We start from the raw sequence: 23,453 nt of genomic DNA, 5'->3' as shown, positions 1-23,453 counted from the left end.
CTTGTGTTTTTCTCAAATGAAATCTTTAATTAAAACCTTTGGAACTAATATTACAGTACATAGCTTGTTGAAGGTCCAGCTCATAGCACCCCTGTAGCCTCTTTCAAACAGCTGACCAGCAGAGATTATAATGGAGTACCAATCTAATATTGATGGCTTATCCTAAGGACAGGCCTTCAGTTTTAAAGTCTGAGATACCCAAGGTTTCACTTCGATGAGACTAAAAGGTCCATGCACAGTAACAAAGCATAGAAAAAGAGTCCTTGATTATTATTACTCCTCCTCCCAACATTACAGCTGGCACTTAGCATTTGGCCAGAAAAGGTTCTCGTTCTAGCTGCCAAACCTATATTAATCCACCAGACAACTAGAGGATGAAGCATGGTTCATCAATTTAGAACACGCCTTTCCAATACTTCACTGTCCAATGGGGTTACCATTACAACATATGGCCGACCCACTCTACTGTTAGTGTTGTCTATGGGATTCTTTGGCTGTATACTTTATTTCATGCACCTGTTAGCAATGAATGTGACTGAAATAGCCAAACCCTCCCATTAGAAGAAGTGTCGGCCTACTGGCAGCGATCATCATCATATATTAGTGTGGTTCTCTTTCTTGACGATAGGTTATTTCTGATTATGCATTTATAGAATGATACAAATCTCTTACTGGTTTTCAGTGAAACCCTATATCCTATATATGTCTTTCCAGTGTGACATGCAGTCGTTGTCTGTTGAGGAACTGAAGAGATTATTATATGACACTTTTTGTGAGCACCTGTCCATGCGTGACATTGAGAACATTATCTTGACTGAAGAAGCTGGAAACCTCGGAACAAAAGGGGATTGTCCTGTAGACATGGAAAGTAAGTATTATTTTTATGGGGTCAAAAAAGTCAACTGTGGCTAAAGTTATGGAAGTCACTTATTTTTGGGAGCCACAGAACACACACTAATAAATTCATATAACAATCTTATATATTACCTCCTTGTCTAAATTAAACCTCTAACTAGTTTAGACCAGCTATTAAGCATTGCAAACCAAGGAAAGCACCTATGAGATGCAGGACCATTTGAAGGAATTTGGGGGCCCCAAGCAAAATAGACATGGAGGTTTCCCCCCACATTAGGTGCAGCAGTGTTACCCCCCCCCCCACATTAGGTGCAGCAGTGTTTCCCCCCACATTAGGTGCAGCAGTGTTTCCCCCCCCCACATTAGGTGCAGCAGTGTTCCCCCCCCCACATTAGGTGCAGCAATGTCGTCCCCCCGCCACATTAGGTGCAGCAGTGTTTCCCCCCACATTAGGTGCAGCAGTGTTTCCTCCCATGTTAGGTGCAGCAGTGTTTCCCCCCACATTAGGTGCAGCAGTGCCCCCCCCCCCCACATTAGGTGCAGCTGTGTTTCCTCCCCCCCCACATTAGGTGCAGCAGTGTTCTCTTCCCCCCCCCCCCCCCCCACATTAGGTGCAGCATCTTTCGGGTCACAGGAATGTCCTTAATAGTGATGTGGGAATTGTCCCATCGCTACATGACGGGCAAGCACCGGCTCTGCTCAGGGCACCAGGCAATTGCTTCGTTTGCCTGTCCTGTAGCGACGGGCCTGATGAGATGTTAGTCTCAGCTCAAATGCTTTTTGTATTACAGATGTTATATTATTGTTGTCTCAGTTTCTGCTATAACATATGGTCTGATCATCGATGAAAGTTTCTCTTCTTTGTTTCAGCTTCTCCAAATCAACAAATCCGTCAGACCTGTGTCCGTAAGAGTCTGATCTGCGCCTTCGCCATTGCTTTTATCATTAGTGTAATGCTAATAGCTGCAAATCAGGTTCTGCGCAGTGGCATGAAGTGATGATGTGGACATATCAAGCCATGAACATTAATGTACTTCCAGGAGCTTCTCCTGCCTTTTCCCCACTTATAAATGGACTGCAATGTACAGAGGAGGAACTTCCTAAGACCTTGAAAAACATGGGACTTACCCTCCAGTGTCTGAATGTGCATGGGAGGATTTGCATGGAAAATGCATGGGCATTTAAATTGTCAGGTGACCATCTGTGCTTCTAAAATCTGTGACACGAAGGGACTTTCTATATATAATAGGTGTATATATGTATACGGATATATAACTCTATATTTATGAGCAATAACACTTTTGGTCACTAAGGGGTTAACTCTTTGGTTGCTGGGCACAGGGTCAGTAGGGTTAATGAGCTCCTGCTAATGTGTAATCTTTTCTACACTGCAAGGAGAAAGGCAGCACTAAGGTTAATTTGTCTTCCCTTCCCCCTAATATCATTCGCCTTAGCCCCTAAATTGCTGAATGGGTTGATGTTAAATGTAGCTCTCCCTATTTGCCTTCCATATGTCTCTATGTTGAAGTATCTGCTTGAAGTATAATTGGCCCGTACCCTGTTTGGACGTTATCTTTTGTGACAATGGGGGATTGCTGTGAAGCCCTGATTCCCTTTGCTGCAATCGCATTGGAAACCAATAAGCTGCTGGCTGCTTCAAGAGCAAAGAATTGCTATTGTTATTTTTCAAAGCAGGAATGTCCGTCCTCATGATAAAGTATCCCTGTATAGAAAATATTCAACCTTCTATTGTTTGCTGTTGGTTTTCATCCTTTCAATTAATAGCACAGATCAGATCTGACCCTTTTCTGCTTTACATATTTTATAAAATTCAGCGTATTTGTACTCTCGCATTTGGATATCAGGGTCAGGTATATGCTCATATTTCCTATCCATTTGCTTTAATAATTTTAGTGCATTTTATCTTCATCGACCAAAGTGGAAAGTCATTGATTTGTCATCTTCTATGTATCTTACAGGAGGCGTTAAACTTGTTACATCCAGGACATTATTACAAGGGGAAGTCAAAAAGTAAGGTTCCCAGATGTAGACATCTCTAGTCTATTCTTGAGTATATTTACCTTCTCTATTGATGCACTTTTCTAAGCAGTAGGCCAAAGAATCAAATACTTGTCAGTAAGAAAGACTTGTTCTACTTTGACAGCCATTTGTAGATGGGCGGGGGGCTGTAAATAGGATTTTTCAACATTTCCCAATGCAAAGTTTCCAGGATATGTGCAGTGTCACAAGCAGTGTATGGACAACAATACATTGCAGAACTAGCGCACATATGGATAACAGTCTTGGCCTCTATCTGCTTACAACTTTCTTCAGTTAAAGGTTTTTAAGATTGAAAAATAGAACATTTGGGTCAGAAACTAACAAACTAACAAACTTTGAAATACACTTTTTATAAAGTGAATGCCAACCTTTAAACACCATGGGGGAGCTTTATCAAAACCTGTGCAGAGGAAAAACTGCCCAGTTGCCCATAGCAAGCAACCAGATTGCTTTTTCATTTTGCAGAGAACATGTTAAAAATGAAAGAAGCGATCTGATTGGTTGCTCTGTGCAACTGGTCAGATTTTCTTCCTGTGACGTGTTGTCCCCACAGATAATGCTGCTTGGCCAATCACTTTCCAAAGCGGTGGTTTACATAAGAAAATGGTGCGTCACAGGAGGCAGCTGAGAGCAGCAGGGACTGGGAACCATTGGAATGGCAGCTGCAGGAATTGGGGTAGGCCCTATATATGATAACATTCTGTCTCCCTGCAGCCACAACTAGGAGCTTACTTATTGAGTTCAGTGTATAACAGTATGCTCTCCTTAGTGGTGTCAGCAAGCTGTTGGAATCATGTAACTTGACTTATGCCCCACCATTAGTCTTGTGCATGCCCTGCCATACCCATTTGTTCTTCCATGTGCACTGATTTAAGGTTCCTGGTGACAACACACCAGATGACTGCGGTGGCAGATTGCTGGCTGCAACAGTGATAATAATGTGGATTAATCAGTAAAGAAAGTATATTATAAAGTCATAATATTTCCATTTTCAGACCAAATTTAGAGATTACTAAATTTCGGATAACTCCTTTACACATATCTAGATGTACCGCTGTAGTTACAGCTAGTTGGACTATGAGGAGTGAATATCACCAAAAACATACCCTTCAAAAATGTAAATCCATTTGTTAGGCAGAAAGACACATCAATCTGCCCTGTGCTTGGGGTGTGATAAGCATGAGATAACATGTTAATATAACAGGTGCCTACTTCTCTGTTCATCCATTAAAATCCACAGCAATATTTCCACACATGTTGTACTGTTGCAACCTCAGGACTTAAAATGCTACAAGTTCTCAAAAAAATTGTGGCTTTTAACCACAAAAAAAAATTATTGGAGATTTTACCTTGTCTTACAAAACTTGGTTTCTGTTTCTATACTGACTATATACAGTTGAAACCAGAAGTTTACATACACTATATAAAAAGACACATATGCATGGTTTACACGCTATCTGACTTGAACTCAGAATAAACCTTACTCGTTTTAGGTCAACTAGGAGTACCAAAATTATTTATATTTGCCAAATACCAGAATAATTAGAGATAATTGTTTAAGGTATTTTTATTGTTTTCTGCAAAGTCAAAAGTTTACATACATTTCATTAGTATTTGGTGGCATTGCCCTTAAAGGAAATCTGTCATCAGAATCACCCGCACTAAACCTGTTACACACCCCACCAGACCTAGAAGGAGTTAGATTACGAGGATGAGTTCATGAATATTCATGAGCCGGGCGGCCGCTCCGCCCAGCTAGAATGACGTATAGCCGAGTCCCAGATGATAACACCTCCCACTGAGTCCCAAGCCAGGGAATAACAGAAAACTAAAAATATAGATATCTGAAGAACCGCTGAACCATTTTTAACCAGGTAAGGAGCATTTTAATCAGGATCACCCGCACTAAAAGCCTGTGTAACAGGTTTAGTGCGGGTGATTCTGATGACAGATTTCCTTTAAACTGTATGACTTGGGTCAATTGTTTTGGATATCCTTCCACAAGCTTCTCACAATAGTTGGTAGGAATTTTGTCCCATTCTTCCTGACAGTCTAACTGAGCCATGTTTGTAGGTTGCCATGCTCACACCTGCCTTTTCCACTTTGCCCATAAATTTTCAATAGGATTGAGATCAAGGCTTTGTGATGGCCCCCCCAAAACATTGACTTTGTTATCCTTGAGTCACTTTGTAACCAGTTTGGCAGTATGTTTCAGTTCATTGTCCATTTGGAAGACCCATTTACGCCCAAGCTTTAACTTCCTGGCTGATGTCTTGAGATGTTGCTTCAGTATTGCCACATAATCTTCATTTCTAATGATGCCATCTATTTTGTGAAGTGCACCAGTCCCTCCTACAGCAAAACAACCCCACAACCCGTGTTTCACAGTTGGGATGGTGTTCTTAGGCTTCCAAGCTTCTCCCTTATCCTCCAAACATAATGATAGTCAAACAGTTCAATTTTAGATTGGTCAGACCACATGGCATGTCTCCAAAAATGTAGGGCTTTGTTCCTGTGTGCATTTGCAAACATTAATCTTCCTGGCAGAGTGGCCTTTCAGCCCATGTTGATACAGTACTCGTTTCACTGAGGATAATGACACAATCTTACCAGCTTCCGCCAGCATCTTTAATCTAATTAACTCAGATGTTGCCAATAAACCTGAAGCTTCCAAAGACATGACATCGTCACATGGGCTGTCCCAAATTGTTTTAAGGCATAGTAATCCTTGTGTATGTAAACCTTTGACTTTACAGAAAGTAATAAATTACATAAAGTAATAAAAAATGCCTTAAAATTCTCTCTGTCTAATAATTCTGGCATTTCGCAAATAAAAAATGATTTGGGTAATCCTAATTGTCCTAAAATGGGTAAGGTTTATTCTGATTTTATGTCAGATAGTGAGAAAAACATGGATATGTGTCTTTTTATATAGTGCATGTAAACGTCTGGTTTCAAGTGTATATGAGAGAAGTTACTGCCATCTTATAATGAAATCAAGCTACTAGACACCAAAGTTATATCTATATAGAAGTGACTTATCCAGAACATTTATGTAGGAAAGTTTGGGCACCCCAGGTAAAAATTTGTATTAATGTGCATAAAGAAGCCAAGGAAAGATGGAAAAACCTCCAAACGGCATCAAATTACAGATTAGACATTCTTATAATATGTCAACAAAAGGTAGATTTTATTTCCATCATTTACACTTTCAAAATAACAGAAAACTAAAAAAAATGGCATCTTCAAAAGTTTGGGCACCCTGCAGAATTTATAGCATGCACTGCCCCCTTTGCAAAGCTGAGACCTGCCAGTGTCATGGATTGTTCTCACTCATCATCTGGGAAGACCAGGTGATGTCAATCTCAAAGGTTTCAAATGCCCAGACTCATCTGACCTTGCCCCAACAATCAGAACCATGGGTTCTTCTAAGCAGTTGTCTAGAAATCTGAAACTGAAAATAGTTGATGCTCACAAAGCTGGAGAAGGCTATAAGAAGATAGCAAAACGTTTTCAGATGTCAATATCCTCTGTTCGGAATGTAATTAAGAAATGGCAGTCATCAGGAACAGTGGAAGTTAAAGCAACATCTGGAAGACCAAGAAAAATATCAGACAGACCAGCTCACAGGATTGTGTGAAAAACAATTCAAAACCCACATTTGACTGCACAATACCTCCAGAAAGATCTGGCAGACACTGGAGTTGTGGTACACTATTCCACTATAAAGAGATACTTGTATAAATATGGTCTTCATGGAAGAGTCATCAGAAGAAAACCTCTTCTACGTCCTCACACAAAAAAAAACTCTTCTACGTCCTCACACGAAAATCTGCATTTGAACTTTGCAAATGAACATATAGACAAGCCTGATGCATTTTGGAAACAAGTTCTGTGGACCGATGAGGTTAAAATTGAACTTTTTGGCCGGAATGAGCAAAGGTACGTTTGGAGAAGAAGGGGAACAGAATTTAATGAAAAGAACCTCTGTCCAACTGTTAAGCATGGGGGTGGGTCAGTCATACTTTGGGGTTGTACGCAGCCAGTGGCACAGAGAACATCTCACGAGTAGAAGGAAAAATGGATTCAATAAAATTTCAGTAACTTTTGGATGCTAATTTGATGCCATCTGTGAAAAAGCTGAAGTTCAATAGAGGATGGCTTCTACAAATGGATAATGATCCTAAACACACCTCGAAATCCATGGGAGATTGTATCAAGAGGCGTAAACGAAAGGTTTTGCCATGGCCTTCACAATCTCCTGACCTCAGCGTAATTGAAAAACTATGGATAGACCTTAAAAGAGCAGTGCATGACAGACTGCCCAGAAATCTCAAAGAACTGGAAGACTTTTGTAAGGAAGAATGGGCAAAGATACATCAAACAGAATTGAAAGACTCTTGGCTGGCTACAAAAAGCGTTTACAAGCTGTGATACTTGCCAAAGGGGGCAGCACAAGATATTAACTCTGCAGTGTGCCCAAACTTTTGCAGATGCCATTTTTTTGTTTTCTGTTATTTTGAAAGTGTAAATGATGGAAATAAAATCTAACTTTTGTTGACATATTATAAGAATGTGTAATCTGTAATTTGATGCCTTTTGGAGATTTTTCCATCTTTCCTTGGCTTCTTTATGCACATTAATACAAATTTTTACCTGGGGTGCCCAAACTTTTGATCCCCACTGTATAGTGGTGTTACAAATATGTTGTAATACATAGTACAGAGTAATAATGTTATATAAAATAATTGTCAATTACATGTTGTTAGAATTCTGAGTGTAAGATTTGTTTCGAGTTTTCTGGGCCTGACTTATGGTTAACAATCCTGGTCAGCTCTCGGTTCCATTCTATCATTTTAGCCTTCCTCTGACAACTCTTCCCATTTTATCTATTTTGAACCTACAACTGCTCCATCACATTAACAACAGTCTCTCTGCAATTTGTCCACCCTTCCATGTTCATTCTTTGCCCATATCCTATTACATTCTTACTTGCTATGAATCTTTCCCCTTGTTTCCTATTCGTGTTTATTTTTAGTTTGCCGTTGCACCTTTGTTGCTTTATCTGATTCTGTTTGCTTTTTCTATGCCTATGCTGTTCCTTTGTTATATGATATCATTTTGTCTGTAACAGTACCTCCTCTATCTCTCTGCTGACAGCAGCGATCTTGGTTCATTCCTAGAGTTCCTTCACCAATTCTCCCTACTTATGTCAATTCTCCCTTTTCATTTGTGGATTCCTCATTTTGTAATAAATCTGATCATTTGTCTAAATTCTTCTTCTATCTGCTAGTAAAAAAGTGCGGAGTGTAAAAAGGTGGCATATTTGAAATTGCAAACCCACATTGCAGCATCACTTCACGCTGCAGGCGATGACAGTTTGACAAGGAGTCTGTTATATGAAAAGACTGCAATTTGTCCTTTAAGTTCAAGGCACTTTGGTAGTTATGTCTCACTTCAGGGGTTATATATTCTATGTTTCATTGAACGATATGTGACATTGCAGATTGGCCAGCCTCTCCAGCAGCTATGTGCCATTCCGATTCCCTGCACATAAGACTAATCTGCTCCCTTCACGCTCTCTTCCTGGCGGAAGTTATTGTATCATCACAATGAGAGACGGGATAATGAGCTCTCAGAGTGACAGCCTGCAATAATCAGCTAATGCTGCATTCATTCCACAGCCCTCGCTCACCTCTGCTCTCGCCACCTGTCTCTTTCATTACCACACCTCCTGTCCTCTTCATTCTCGCTCCCCCGTTTGTCCTTCGCACTCCTCTTTTTTTTCATAAATATTTTGATAGCAAAGTCACAGGATGATGTAAATCTCATTTTCATGTCTGCCATAAGATACATCAAGAAGAAAAGATAATAAACAGTAACGCCTCATCTCATCACGTCTCACACAACTTCTACTCTTGTCACATTTGATGGTCAAACATTCCACACTGGGCCCTTTTTTTCCCTCTTGCAGTGGTTTTCCTTGTTTTTCTCGCTTTGACACCTTCATTGTTATGTATAAGCTGCTATATCCATACATGATGATTTACATTATACCAAAGTAATGTGTTACACTAGGAGGAAAATTCCGCAATACAGTGCCGGGATTCCATCTTACGTTAGTTTAAAATGTCACCGACTCTTTCGGTACATTGAATGGTGCATGGTGTAGTATAAATTTGCATAACTGTGTTTGGAGAAGGTCGGAGACATAAATGCTCAGGTTTGTCATTGGTCCTCTCATCATCGTGCCGCTTGCTAACATAGGTTTATTATATTTATTCTTTCTCATATGTCATGGTCAATGACAGCATTATCCACTTTACTTGATGTATATTTATGTATAGATGTCAAATTTATCTGTAGGCAGCTAATAATAAGACTTTACATAATCTTTTAGCAATTTGCTGGGTGAATGTCAGAAATGGCATATCACTATAAATGGTATAGAATATATTGAAATATACTTTAAGGTTGCACATGGTGGATATGACAAGATTGTGTTTTATCAGTTAAAATTCAATCACAACATCCACCCTTTATTACTCAAAGCAAATTTAAGCATACTTGCTGATCACAATGACTCTTCCAACAATACCAGGATTGCTGATAAGGCCTTGCTTATACAGCTATATTTGTGGTCCATGTTCTCATATACTTCTAAAGAGAATAAGACATCTGTTGGGATTTGATCCTGTTTTTGGTAAGATAATGGACCCAAAGAATGGATGTGTAAATGAGCCAGAGGCATTATTATCCATTGTCATAAATAACTTACCCTACATTCATAATGCTATTTTTCATGTGATGTAACACCATCTTTAGAGCATTTAGAGACCACCTACCCACATTGTTCTGGGTGGGGTTATACAGCGAACCAGTATGTTAAAACTTAAGAGACAGAATAGCACTGCTTTTGACCCATGATCGAATAGCATCATAATATTGAAAAAATATGCCCATTTCCTAACATCATGTGGTTTTTAGGTCCAAAATCCTGTACTGGTAAATTTAATTTAAAGAGTTACTGTAATTTAACAAATCTTTTGGCATGTCATAAGTTTCGATCGCTCAGGATCTGGGTGTTTAGAAGCCGGGAGAAGTGCGAGGCTAAATGCTTTCTCCTGTTCTTGCAGCAGGAGATGGGCTCCATAGGCTTACTATAGAATCTGTCTCCTGCAGTTAGACTGGGACTGCATCGAGCAGCTGAGTGCTTCCCCCAGCTCATTCTAGCAATACCAAGATCTTGAAAATGTTTCACATATGACAATTTGTTAATTGACTGGGACACGTTAATATATCTTTATAGCAGTCAGAGTTAAGTTTTTTAGTTAGAGACTTCCAAACCCAATGCACAGACAAAGTATAAATTCCTGTCCTTAGTCTTCAGTCAACATTAGAGGCATCTATGGAGTTTATGATATACCATTTGTGCAATGCATAAAACAGCATACTGCTAAGGGTCTATTCACACGGCAGAATTTCCTCTTGCGGAATTCCGCCTCAAATTAAAGCCCATAGACTTCTATGGGATTCCGCACTCCCATTTACACTTCTGAATTCAGAAGTGTGTGTGGGAGTGCAGAATCCTATAGAAGTCTATGGGCTTTAATTTGAGGCGGAATTCCACAAGCGGAAATACTGCCATGTGAATAGACATTAATGCCTATGCTTGCCAAAGACAGTAGTTTTATCATTGTATCCCCTATATGTTTCTTTTACTAATTAAAACCAGATACTGATTAATATTATTTTATTGTAATCGGTAGATTTACCGTAGTTATTTCCTGTGGATGCCTATAGGGCCAACCATATTGCCTGACCTGTTTTTTAACAGCATTTAGATATATTCTTTACAGCAGCCACATAGACCACAGCAGCCACATAGACCAAAGTAAAATGTAGTCTAAAGATAACTTATTGATTTCTGTAGTAGAGTGTTCTAGGCATGCTCTCTGCCCTTTACAAATGAAGAATGGAGCTATAAAATGAATGTATAACATTTCATTGTAATAAGGTCTGTGATGATAAGGGGAGACTTTTGAGAAATCATCTCTACAGCAATAAAGTGTAAGCCCCTAGCTTCAGTGGCCAGAGTTTTTTCTTTTTTTTAAATTAAATATAGACAGTGACATTACAAAAAGAAAAAAATCACCAACAATTTGTAAAAAAAAATGTTTGTTTTAAACAGTAGGCCTTTATTCTTATAATATATTTTGTTAATGTCTGTGCAGGGTATTTTGGAGCACTGCAACCATAAAAGAGAGAGCTCTGACACCATGAAAAGTAATAGGTTTGTTTTTTCGAAATTTTTTAATCTATTAAAATAAAAAATAAAATAAAAAATGGTGTTGGCATTCACTTTAACATAAAAGGTTGGATAGGAATATTCTTTGAATTGGGCTAATTTTAATGTTTAATGTGGTTTACTAACCTTAAAGTGTCCCTTGAATTCCAATCTAACATTGGGTAAGGGGAGATACTAATGCAGGGTGGGCGGTACAGTTGCCAAACCAACCATATGATGCTTAGAGAGTATCATGTACAGGTCCCTATTTTAATTCACTTTAGTAGATCAGAGCAGGCATCACATAGATTAACATTTATACTTATTTTAAGATGTATATCGCATATGTCTGCCCAAAGCCCTTATGGAAAATGTTTAATTTACATGAATAAGAGAGTGAACAGCCAAAGGCATAGGCTAGTTCCCAGTGATCCTTGTAAATGTCTTGACAGTTTGTACATTTTATAATTATATAAAAGATTAACCAGTTCCAGCTTCAGTGGATAATTTCAGATATGCCCATCAATAAATCCATAGAGATACCAGGATATGTGGTTTTATAGCTAATTTTTTTTCTCAGCACAATGACAATTGCTCCATCATTATTCCTTTTAGGAACTAAACTAAATATAGGGTATCCACAAACGCAACAGAGAAGGGGAGAGCACTCTTGAGAACAATATCACCTTATGTCAGTAGAACGGTCCTCGGTGACCTATGTCAGTGTCTCCTGCAGGGTGCACATACAACAGTATGAAGTATCCAGAGTAAGTACAAAAAGAAGCACGTACGTGCACTCACCGCAAAGCAGAGACAGTCATATGTGAAGGTCCGGTGACGGGGTGACGGGTCTCGGCATCAGCGTTGGCGTGTGGCGCTAGGAGCGCCACACGCCAGCGACGATGCGAGGACCCGGCACAACAGCACCAAACTTTCACATCTGACTGTCTCTGCTTTGTGGTGAGTGCACGTACGTGCTTCTTTTTGTACTTACTCTAAATGTAGGGTATATATATGACCAAAAACACATACATAGAGCATATTATTATATAATAAGCCCACCAACAGTAGATAATTTGTAAGCAGGAAAATAAAGTATTTTTTCATAGTTGGTGGAATATGTAGATCTCTGCAGATCGGGTATTGCCTAATTCTCTCTGAATTTACATCTGAGAATTCTGGTAGGCCTGATCTATTACACAATATATAATGCGCAGCAGTCAAATGCAATACAGTAGGCAAACTTTTTCATTAAAAGCCTTTTTTGTCATGATTTCTCAGCTAGGCCTACCAGTTATATGTTCTAAATACTCAATATTGATTATTTGTTTATTTCCAAACCACAAGGTCACATTTCCATTGCTTCTTATCTTTCTACCAGTTCCAATTTTCCAGTTTAAAGGAGAAGTATCATGTAGTAAAACTTATCCCCTATCCAAAGGATAGGGGATAAGTTTTAGATCCCGCTGGTATCCCTGCACAGGACTCGGTTCTCCCCAGTAACGGAGCATTTCGACCCCTGCATCCCCGCCTGAAGCAGCAGCCGACACATGAAATATGCAGTGTAGCACTATAGATATATATATATATATATATATATATATATAATAATTATTATTATTATTATGATTATAAGTCTTCTCAAATTTGGTTGCTCATGCAGGTATAATGAATGTTTATGTTAGATTTCACTGTCTTACTATACTGTTGTATCCATTGTGTAAACAACATTATCACAGTATACCAACACATTGATTTGCAGTAAGAATTGGTAACCAAGGATGATTTGTAAATGGAATAAAACTGAACCAAAGTTGGAGATGTCTTACCATAAAACTATCCTTACATAGCTTCTTTAGAACCCCTTTTGGCAAACATGAAAAAAAGGATATACAAAATCTAGTACAAATAAAAACACTGGAGGCTTATTACAACCAACCTAAATGCTGCTGTTCTGTTGCTAAGGAAAATTAGACAGTTAAATCCGTAAACTAAGTGATTGCTAAGGACAATGGAGGAAATTAATCAAAACCTGTGTAGAGGAAGAGTGCTGCAGTTGCCCATAGTAACCAATCAGATTGCTTCTTTCATTTTTCAGAGGCCTTTTTCAAAATAAAACAAGCAATCTGATTGGTTGCTATGAGCAACTGCACCACTCTTTTTCTACACAGATTTTGATAAATCTCCTCCAATATATAAACCGTTCCTTAGTACTAGTTTTTATTCCCATAGTTTAACAGTTTGTCCTAGTATGTTAGTTACAGTCAAACCATTATAGTAGTGTTGCCTAAAAATTCCTTCGGAAATATTTGTGTTCCATAAATATTTTTTTTTCTTTTTGCTTAAAACTGTGGATGCAATTTACTCGCCTATGGAAAATGTATTATCTATGCAAAATGGCAAGGTCAAAGTTTGTGGTTTTAGTTTGTATATTGTGGCTATTTTTTTAATCTTTCCTCTATTTTTTACCCTTAAGGAAAACATAATGATAACGTAGAAGTTGCAGTTGTGTAAACGTCTATTATGTTAAAAGTCTATAAAATATTATGTATATTTTCTGTATGTCAACAAACTGAATATGATGTTTCCTGGATAAATAATTATTTGGCTTAGTATAGATAATTTAGGTTTATTCATAAGCTACCCATATATAAGATACCCATATTGGTCACAGGCATATTTTGGGCTGAACCTATATCGGAAAGTATGATGTGAGCTCAATAGGATCGATCCAGTGTTATATGAATATTTGGTCATGAAGTGCCTCCGTGATAACACTATATCCTAATGAACTGAACTAATCTTCAACATTTTTCAGTCCGAAAAATGGCTACATTCATTGACAGTAAGAATCAGGGATACTTCAAAGGAAGAATGAAATGTTAGTAATTTGAAAGGTTCCCTTTGTGTCTTTTAATGCTCTATACAAAACATGCTATTATGTTCATATAAGTTGCAAAGAGACTGTGTTAAATAAAGAGTAATAAAACACAAATACATTTGCTCAAATATCCATTTATATTAGTAGAATCAAAGAAAATTTGAGGAGCAAATAAGTGGAAATGAGATAGAGCTTCTGCTTTGGTGGTACCTGGGTTCCCGCAGAACTGTTTTTAGATTGTTTAGATAAACATTTTTGCATTTAGATAAACATTTTTGCACATGCTAAAATCAGTACCCAGCCTGTTGGCAAGATGCAGTTAGGTTTCTCTTATGTTCCCTTATGTCCTTATATTTATGTACCTCCCAATTTCACCAACAGGCTCAGTAATCTCCAAAGCCAATCGGGTTGATCACTCAAGCTTAGATAATAAGGATCTTACCCAGTTTGACCATATACTACACTGTTTGCACAATTATTAGGACTTATTTCATTATTCAAAAACTACAGGGGTGACCATAAATCCAAAATGTTATTAAACCTGATTTTATCACAGACAGGAGGCTCGTATCAGATGCATATTCCTTCTTTATTTTGCCCAATAGCAGAAAGAAATGCAAGTGTTAACAACATAAAAAGAAAAAATGCTGGTAACTAGGTACCTAGCAACCATAGTGACTCCCCTTTCTCTCCTCCACCAATGACCACACACAGGGAGTCCTATATAAACTGGCTGCAGCTCCTCCTCCTCCTCTTTCTTTCTGCTCAGTAGCAGTGTGCATATCAGATAAGTACTCTAATTGTGGTTAATTCCTGTCTCTCTAGATATCTAGGGACCGCTTCTTGCGGTCTTCCATACATCTTAGCCTCTACACCTATAGAGTTTTCATAGGATTTTACACATACCTGCTTCCACAATTTTTTCATATTTCTATATACCTGTCTTTCATCCTATTTTATCCTGCCTGGTGTCGATACTGTAGACACCGGGCCCCCTCTTTGTGTTCCCTACTTGTAGTCCCTTCGGTTTGGCATTACTTTCCGTTGGGTCCGCCGCCATTTCCCCAGGTCGGCACTTCTTCTTCGCCGCTGTTCTCGCGAGATCCGGAGCGCGCGTCTCGCTCGCTCTGGTAGGGGCGTGTCGCTGACGCGCGGCTCTCGCGGGGACAGGGGAGTAGAGGGGGTGGGGACGACTCCCTCTCTGGCTGCAACGCAGAACGGGTTTGATTACTCGCTCGGCTGCAGTAGCAACAGCGGTCTCGCGGCTCTCCGGGTCGTGTGCTTCTCGGAAGCGCACCTCTCGCTGAGGGCGCGGACGTATGCGCCAAATCGTGCACCTTACTACTTGTAACTACTGGCCCTAGTTCCCTTTATCCCCTCTGCTTCCGCACCGCTTACCGTGGGCGGAGCTTCCCTTACAATACCTATCTGTGCAATAGACAGGATTGTATTCATGTAGTATACAATTCAGGCCTATATGTATATATATATATATATATATATATATATATGTAGAGTTATATAGCTATATATATATTATGTATATATACTGTTAATACAATACATTACTATAATTCAAGTACACCAATTAACAGATCCTGTTGCCCCCCTTTTGTCTTCACAGCCCCGTGTTCTCCGTTATACTACAAGTTCACTGTCACTATGTCTGTGCATAATGTGCCTATTCCTCTGGATGGTGCACCACCCCCCACTTTAGAGGCAGAGGTCCCTTCCTCTGACTTGCTACAGCAACTCACCAAATCAATGCACTCAGCCATTGCGTCTGCTATGTCAGCAGTCAACGCTAATATATCCCGCTCTGTCTCCCTGGCGCTGGCTGCGCCTCGCCAAGAGGAGGCGACGGCGATTTCAGTCCCGCCCTCTGGGCCCCATGCTTCGACTCAGGCGCCCAGCCTTTTAAGACCCGGTAAGTCTAGCCGGAAGAGACGACATTGTATAGACGTAATTACCCGTCCCACTGACTTGTCAGCTGAGGGAGACGGTAGTAGACACTCTAAGACCTCAGTACCGCCTGAGGAAAATCATGTTGCGGATGTCAGACCCCCAGCCCACGGGGATTACATCAATGGTCGGGCTTCTCGTGTTTCCAAGCGAGTTAAACCTAACTCTTTCGTAGAGTTGTCAGATGACGAATCTAACATGATGTCAGATCATCAGGGCACGGATTGGAGTGAGGATGACGAGAGCCTAGAGGAGGAGGCGGGCCCTTCCTCTGCCCCTGCTCCCCAGGCAGAATCCTCCGGAACCCGGTGGACTCATTGGGTGTCCCCTTTTTTAACCCGGATGACATTACTCATCCTAGATCCGGGGAGTGGACGCCTTCTCCCCAAGTGTCTAAGTACATTGAAACTTGGCTACGCAGATCGCTGGATCGCGCGAACCGCAGCAAATTGAGGGCGGAATGCCCGAGGCCATCTATTGGCAGTAGTGTTGCGAAGACTCCCGATCTGAACCCTATCCTGGTCAGATATCTCCTCAAATCGGGGAAGAACCCCAAGAAGGGGATTGATAAGTCCTTCAAGGGGGTGCAAGACAAACTCCTGGACATTCTGGGTCCATTGACAAAAATCTTGGACATGTCCGAACAGGCGGTGGCTTCTGGCGCCCCTGTAGATGCAGAGACCCTAAGGGGGTGGGCGTTGCGGGCGATCTGTCTGCTCGGCAACGCCAATACGGCCATGTCGGCGGAACGCCGCAGGTCTATCTTGATGCGCTTGGACCCTCAGTTGACCCATTTGGCCTCTGACGAGCCGGGTCCGAGTGCAGAAGGACTGCTCTTTGGCGACTCCTTCATTAAAAACATTAATAAATTTGTCGGGCTGTTCTCCAGCCTCGACAAGGCCCAGTCCTCTCTTAAAAAGTCTTCTCAGGGGAAGGTTTTCAACAGGGCTGGAAGGGGTAGGGGTCGCCCTTCCAGCCGTGGTTCGTATTACCGACCCTACCATAGAGGAACTGTCCACTTCACGCCAGACAGACAGCACTATACACCCGCCCCACCTGTGCAACCGGTTACCCCGTTCTTCCCGACCAGAGGTCGTCCATGGAGGGCTCGAGGTTCCACGCGTGGTTTTCCCAGAACCAGAGGCACAGGTGAGACTTTCTACCCCGCTACTACCGGATATACCGGTAGGGGGCCGTCTGATGTATTTTTCCCACGCTTGGTCCCGGATCACTTCAGACCCGTGGGTGCTACAGGTGGTGTCGGGTTACTGCATAGAATTCACATGCAATCCTGTACAGACCCATTGGCCAAGGGCCATTCAATTTACGGACGCGGACAGGGATCTGGTCCGTACGGAACTGATGGAGCTAAACCAAAAGCGTGCCATCAGGGAGGTGCCTTGGAACATCCCGGGTTTTGTCAGCAACGTCTTCTTGGTCAAAAAGAAAGACGGCGGACACCGACCCGTGATAAACCTGTGCTATCTCAACGAATGCGTTGTTTACCGCCATTTCAAAATGGAGGGTATACACCTTCTCAGAGATCTGCTGCAACCGGGCGACTGGCTGGCAAAGGTAGATCTGAAGGATGCGTACCTTACTGTGCCAATCCATCCCTCGTGCAGTCGGTACCTGCAGTTTTGTTGGGAAGGTCGCAAGTGGGAGTTCACATGCCTCCCGTTCGGCCTCTCCTCGGCTCCGTGGTGTTTCACCAAACTGCTGAGACCGGCCATGGCGGTGCTCCGAGGTCGAGGTGTTCGGTTAATCGTCTACCTCGACGACATTTTGATCATGGCTCCTACATGCATGCTGGCCAAGCGGCATGTCCAGTGGACGATTTCGCTCCTTATGGAATTAGGTTTTTTGATCAACTGGAAGAAGTCGGTGTTGTCACCGGCAAGGAACATGGAGTTTTTGGGCTTTCTGGTGGATACTCAGTCCGCCACTCTGAGTCTTCCGGTCAAGAAGTTGACCACGATACGCAAGGAGATTCGGAGTATCCTCCGCAGGACGATGGTGTCCTTGAAAGCTATCGCACGGATTGTCGGATTACTGTCGGCATCCGTCCAGGCGATATTTCCGGCGCCTTTGCATTACCGGGCCCTGCAACGTCTAAAAATCAGACATTTGCAGGGGGGCCTGTCTTACTCGGACGAGGTTCCGATATCTCTGGAAGCCAGGGAGGAACTCCTCTGGTGGCTTCAGCATGTCCAGGATTGGAATGGGAAGACCATTTTCAATTCCAAGCCGGACCTTGTGATGGAGTCGGACGCCAGTCTTTCCGGCTGGGGCGCTCGTTGCGGGACTTCCTCCACGGGAGGCAAATGGTCAAGGACGGAAACGCAGTTGCATATCAATTGCTTGGAACTCCTAGCGGGATCGTTCGCGCTCCGGAGTTTTGCAACCCACAGGTCCGATTGTTGCATTCTACTACGTATGGACAACGTAGCGGCGGTGCAGTATATCAATCGGCTGGGCGGAACGAAGTCGAAAATCCTCGCGGATTTGGCGACGGAGTTCTGGGACTTCTGTCTTCAACGGAACATTGTGTTGAAAGCGGAGTACCTACCAGGGATTTCCAACTCCATTGCGGATTGGAATTCCAGATACCTCAGGGATTCCAGCGACTGGACGCTGGATCCAGCGGTGTTCCAGTCAATACAGTCGTTGTGGGGGCCGTTGGCCGTAGATTTGTTTGCCTCTCGGCTCAATCGCCAATTGGAGGTGTTTTTCAGTTGGCGTCCGGACCCAGAGGCCGCAGCTACGGACGCGTTTCTTCAGCATTGGCCTCAAGGCATACTTTATGCCTTTCCGCCTTTTGCGATGATCCCAAGAGTGCTGTGGCAGACGGAGAATCAGAAGGCGACTTTGGTGTTGATCACCCCTTGGTGGCCGACCCAATCGTGGTTCCCACAGATTCTGGGTCTGGCCATGGACGTGCCGAGACTATGTCCGAGTCTTCCTTCGTTGTTGAGGGGCCCGAAAGGAGAGTCACACCCTTTGATTCTTCTCGATCAGTTACCACTGTTAGCGTGGCTGATTTCGGGTCATCGTCACTTGGGGGACGTATTTCGCAGACGGCTAGCAACCTCATTAACGAGGCATGGGCGCCGGGTACCAGATCGGCTTATCGATCTGCCTGGGGACTTTGGCTACGTTGGTGCACACGACGGGATTTGGATCCCGTTCGCGCCCCTCTAGCTGAAGTCATAAACTTTTTATCGGATTCTTTCGAAACGGGTAAGGCCTATCGCACAATCAATGTGTACAGGTCGGCCATTTCTGCGCACCATTCCTTGGTGGATGGCTTGCTGATCGGACAACATCCCGTGATTTGTCGCCTCATGAGGGGGATTCGGTTCAGGAGACCGCCTTCCTCTCGTTATCAGACTACTTGGGACGTTTCTCTCGTTTTACGGATGTTCGAGGAGTGGGATGACAATGATGAGCCATCATTGAAGCACCTCTCCTTCAAGTTGACCATGTTGCTGTGTTTAGTTTCGATAAAACGTATATCCGATGTGCGCGCCTTGGACGTGTCTCGGAGACAATTTGTCCCGGATGGAGTTAGGTTTTCTGTCTGCCGTCGGACGAAGACCAATCTGCGTTCGGTTTTTTATCCGTGTTTTCTGTCTCACCCAAGATTGTGTGTGGTGCGTTGCCTCCGATCTTATGAGAATTGGACCGTACCGTTTCGTACAGGGCGCGATTCGCAACTTTTGATTTCGTTTTGTTCGCCGCACTTGCCTGTTTCATCCCCTACGTTAGCACGTTGGGTGAAACAGACGATGGAGTTGGCGGGGATCGATGTGTCCGTTTTTCTCGCCCACTCCACTAGGGGTGCTATGGCGACCAAGACTTTTCAGTCTGGAGGTTCGCTTATTGAAATTCTGAAGGCGGCCGATTGGTCGTCTGAAGATGTCTTTAGGACATTCTACTTTAGATCTACTCAACATGTGTCAATGTCAGTGTTGTGATTGTATTATTAAGTTGTTTGATTAATGCTTTGAACATGCATCTGATACGAGCCTCCTGTCTGTGATAAAATTGAAGATTTTCCTAGTATTATGACGGAAAATTTAGATTTTATAAAGACAGGAGGCGAGTATCATCCCTCCCATTGTACCCTACCCTACTCTATGGTATTCTTCTCTCTTTTTCAGGCTATTGAAGATTTTATCTTGCATGTCGATTTTACAGTTGGAGTTACTCGTTAGTAACATTGCTTCCAATCGAACCTGCGGTGTCCCGACGGACTCACTTCGTTGATGTTGATTGAAGTTCCGGTGGATAGTTTGGAGATCCACGCTGTTAGTTCGGTTCCTGGTTTGGGGAATCTTCAAGTGTCCGAGAAGTGGTGATCTGTTCCAGTAAGAGGCTGCCTGACATAAAGAAAGAGGAGGAGGAGGAGCTGCAGCCAGTTTATGTAGGACTCCCTGTGTGTGGTCATTGGTGGAGGAGAGAAAGGGGAGTCACTATGGTTGCTAGGTACCTAGTTACCAGCATTTTTTCTTTTTATGTTGTTAACACTTGCATTTCTTTCTGCTATTGGGCAAAATAAAGAAGGAATATGCATCTGATACTCGCCTCCTGTCTTTATAAAATCTAAATTTTCCGTCATAATACTAGGAAAATCTTCAATTATTAAAGTGAAGTTTTGGCTTTCTAGGGAGAAAATCCATACTCAATTATTGGGAAACTATTAGTGTGCTGAATTATTACATAACTGAAAAATAAAATGTAGCTTTTTTCATCTATTAACCCCTTAAGGACCATCGACCGTGCAGCTTAGCTACCCTTATAGTTCAAAAGTTTTGACATTTACGCACGTGGCAGTACCACATGTGAAAAATGATAAAACATAGCATTGATCAGTGTTAATGGTACTCTACTGCTCCAGACTGCATGGCTGGCTGGGTGCAGCAAAGGACCAATCGGACGGCAAGGAGGAGGCAGGTAAGGGCCCTCCCGTCGTCCTCTTACCTGATCGGGACATCGCGGTCTCGGTCCCGATCGGCTCTGCTGCGCTGCCAGGATACTTTTATTTTAGTTTTAGATGCCGCAATCAACTTTGACTGCGGTGTTTAATGGGTTAATGCCGGGCCCGATTGGGGGTGCCCGGCATGAACCCTGGGTCCTAGTCAGGACCCACTAGGTTTGCAGCATGCTCAGCTCGTGAGCACGCTTTAAACCCCGGTAACAGGACCAGGGCATGCAGGTACTCCCTTGGTCCTCAAATACCGGGATGCAAGGGCGTACCTGTACACCCTTGGTCCCCAACAGGTTAGAGTGAGAATAATAAAGAAACAACTCAATTCACAAATAAATATTTGTGACATAAAAAAAAAAGAAATCAGTGACCAATATAGCCCCACTTCTTTTTAATAAGAATCAAAAGCTTTGTATGCACAAACAAACACTTTTTTCATCTTTCACCCCTTGGGGACGGAGCCCATTATGACCCTAAGGACAGGAGCATTTTTTGCAAAACTGATCTCTGTCACTTCATGCATTAATAACTCTGGGATGCTTTTACTTATAAATTTGATTCCAAGATATTTTTTTCGGGACATATTCTACTGTATGATAGTGGTAAATTTTCATTGATACTTGCATCATTTCTTGGTGAAAAATTTGAACTTTTCAGGAAAATTTGAAAATTTCAGGAAAAATTTGAAAATGTAGCATTTTTCTAACTTTGAAGCACTCTGCTTGTAAGGAAAGGGGACATGTCAAATAAATTACATATTGATTCACATATACAATATGTCTACTTTAAGTTGGCATCATAAAGTTAACATGTTTTTACTTTTTGAAGACATCAGAGGGCTTCAAAGTTTAGCAGCAATTTTCCAATTTTTCATGAAAATTTCAAAATCAGAATTTTTCTGGGAACAGTTACGTTTTGAAGTCAATTTGAGGGTCTTAATGTTGGAAATCCCTTATAATGGACCCCATTATGAAAACTGCACCCCTCAAACTATTCAAAATTACATTTCAAAAAGTTTGTTAACCTTTTAGGTGTTTCACAGGAATAGCAGCAAAATGAAAGAGAAAAATCAAAATCAAAATTTTTTACACTAACATGGTATTGTATCCCCATTTTTTTTTCATTTTTACAAGGTAAAAGGTAAACAGGCCCCCCAAAACTTGTAATTCATTTTCTCTAAAGTAAGGAAATACCTCATATGTGGATGTAAAGTGCTCTGTGGGTGCACTAGAGTGCTCAGAAGTGAAGTAGTGACAATGGCATTTTGGAGAGCGAATTTTGCTGAAATGTTTTTTGTGGGGCATGTTGTATTTAGGAAGCCCCCATGATGCCAGAACAGCAAAAAAAAAAAAAAAAACATAAGGCACACTATTTTGGGAACTATACCCCTCAAGGAATTTAACAAGGGGTACATTTTGTCTTTATACCCCACAGTTGATTGACAGACTTTCGCTAAAGTGGGACGTGAAAATGAAAAATTAGATTTTTAACACTAAAATGCTGGTGTTACCCCAAACTTTTCATTTTAACAAGGGGTAATAGGAGAAAATGCCCCCCAAAATGTGTAACTCCATTTCTCTTGAGTAAGGAAATACCTCATATGTGGATGTAAAGTGCTCTGTGGGTGCACTAGAGTGCTCAAAAGTGAAGTAGCGACAATGGCATTTTGGAGAGCGAATTTTGCTGAAATTGTTTTTGGGGGGCATGTCACAATTAGGAAGCCCCCATGATGCCAGAACAGTAAAAAAACAAACACATGGCATACTATTTTGGAAACTACACCCCTCAAGGACCGTAACAAGGAGTAAATTGAGTCTTTATACCCACAGGTGATTGACGAACTTTCACTAAAGTGGGACTTGAAAATGAAAAATTTGATTTTTAACACAAAAATGCTGATGTTACCCCAAACTTTTCATTTTTACAAGGGGTAATAGGATAAAAAGCCCCCAAAAATTTGTAACCCCATCTCTTCTGAGTATGGAAATATCCCATATGTGGATGTAAGGTGCTCTGCGGGCGAACTACAATGCTCAAAAGATAAGGAGTGTCATTGGGTTTTGGTGAGAGAATTTGGTTGGAATAGAAGTCGGGGGCCATGTGCGTTTACAAAGCCCCCGTGGTGCCAGAACAGTGGACCCCCCCACATGTGACCCTATTTTGGAAACTACACCCCTCACGGAATTTAATAAGGGGTTCAATGAGCATTTACACCCCACTGGCGTTTGACAGATCTTTGGAACAGTGGGCTGTGCAAATGAAAAATAAAATTTTTCATTTTTTCGGATGACAGACACCAGTGGGGTGTAAACGCTCACTGTACCCCTTGTTACATTACGTGAGGGGTGTAGTTCCCAAAATGGGGTCACATGTGGGGGGTCCACTGTTCTGGCACCATGGGGGCTTTGTAAACACAC

At 41.8% G+C, this 23,453-nt stretch overlaps 1 protein-coding gene across 3 annotated transcripts in view; it reads left to right on the top strand.

The window, feature by feature from the left end:
- CABP7 (calcium binding protein 7) overlaps window positions 1-20,656 on the top strand; it is a 144,707-nt gene extending 124,051 nt beyond the window's left edge. The window contains exons 4-6 of one of the 3 annotated variants that reach the window (XR_008846008.1): window positions 715-868; window positions 1,726-2,048; window positions 2,835-7,305. Coding sequence is in view for 1 of the 3 variants with exons in the window: in XM_056528698.1 (XP_056384673.1) it covers window positions 715-868; window positions 1,726-1,853 (282 nt within the window). In the remaining 2 variants the exon portion in view is untranslated. Of the gene's footprint in view, window positions 1-714; window positions 869-1,725; window positions 7,306-15,708; window positions 17,196-20,209 lie in introns of those variants that run through there. The other 2 variants (XR_008846007.1, XM_056528698.1) reach the window with 2 other exon arrangements.
- Window positions 20,657-23,453: the final 2,797 nt, after the last annotated feature.

The sequence above is a fragment of the Hyla sarda genome, chromosome 1 (genome assembly GCF_029499605.1).
Source record: "Hyla sarda isolate aHylSar1 chromosome 1, aHylSar1.hap1, whole genome shotgun sequence".
Taxonomy (NCBI): domain Eukaryota; kingdom Metazoa; phylum Chordata; class Amphibia; order Anura; family Hylidae; genus Hyla; species Hyla sarda.
This window is presented reverse-complemented; position numbering and strand designations above follow the sequence as displayed.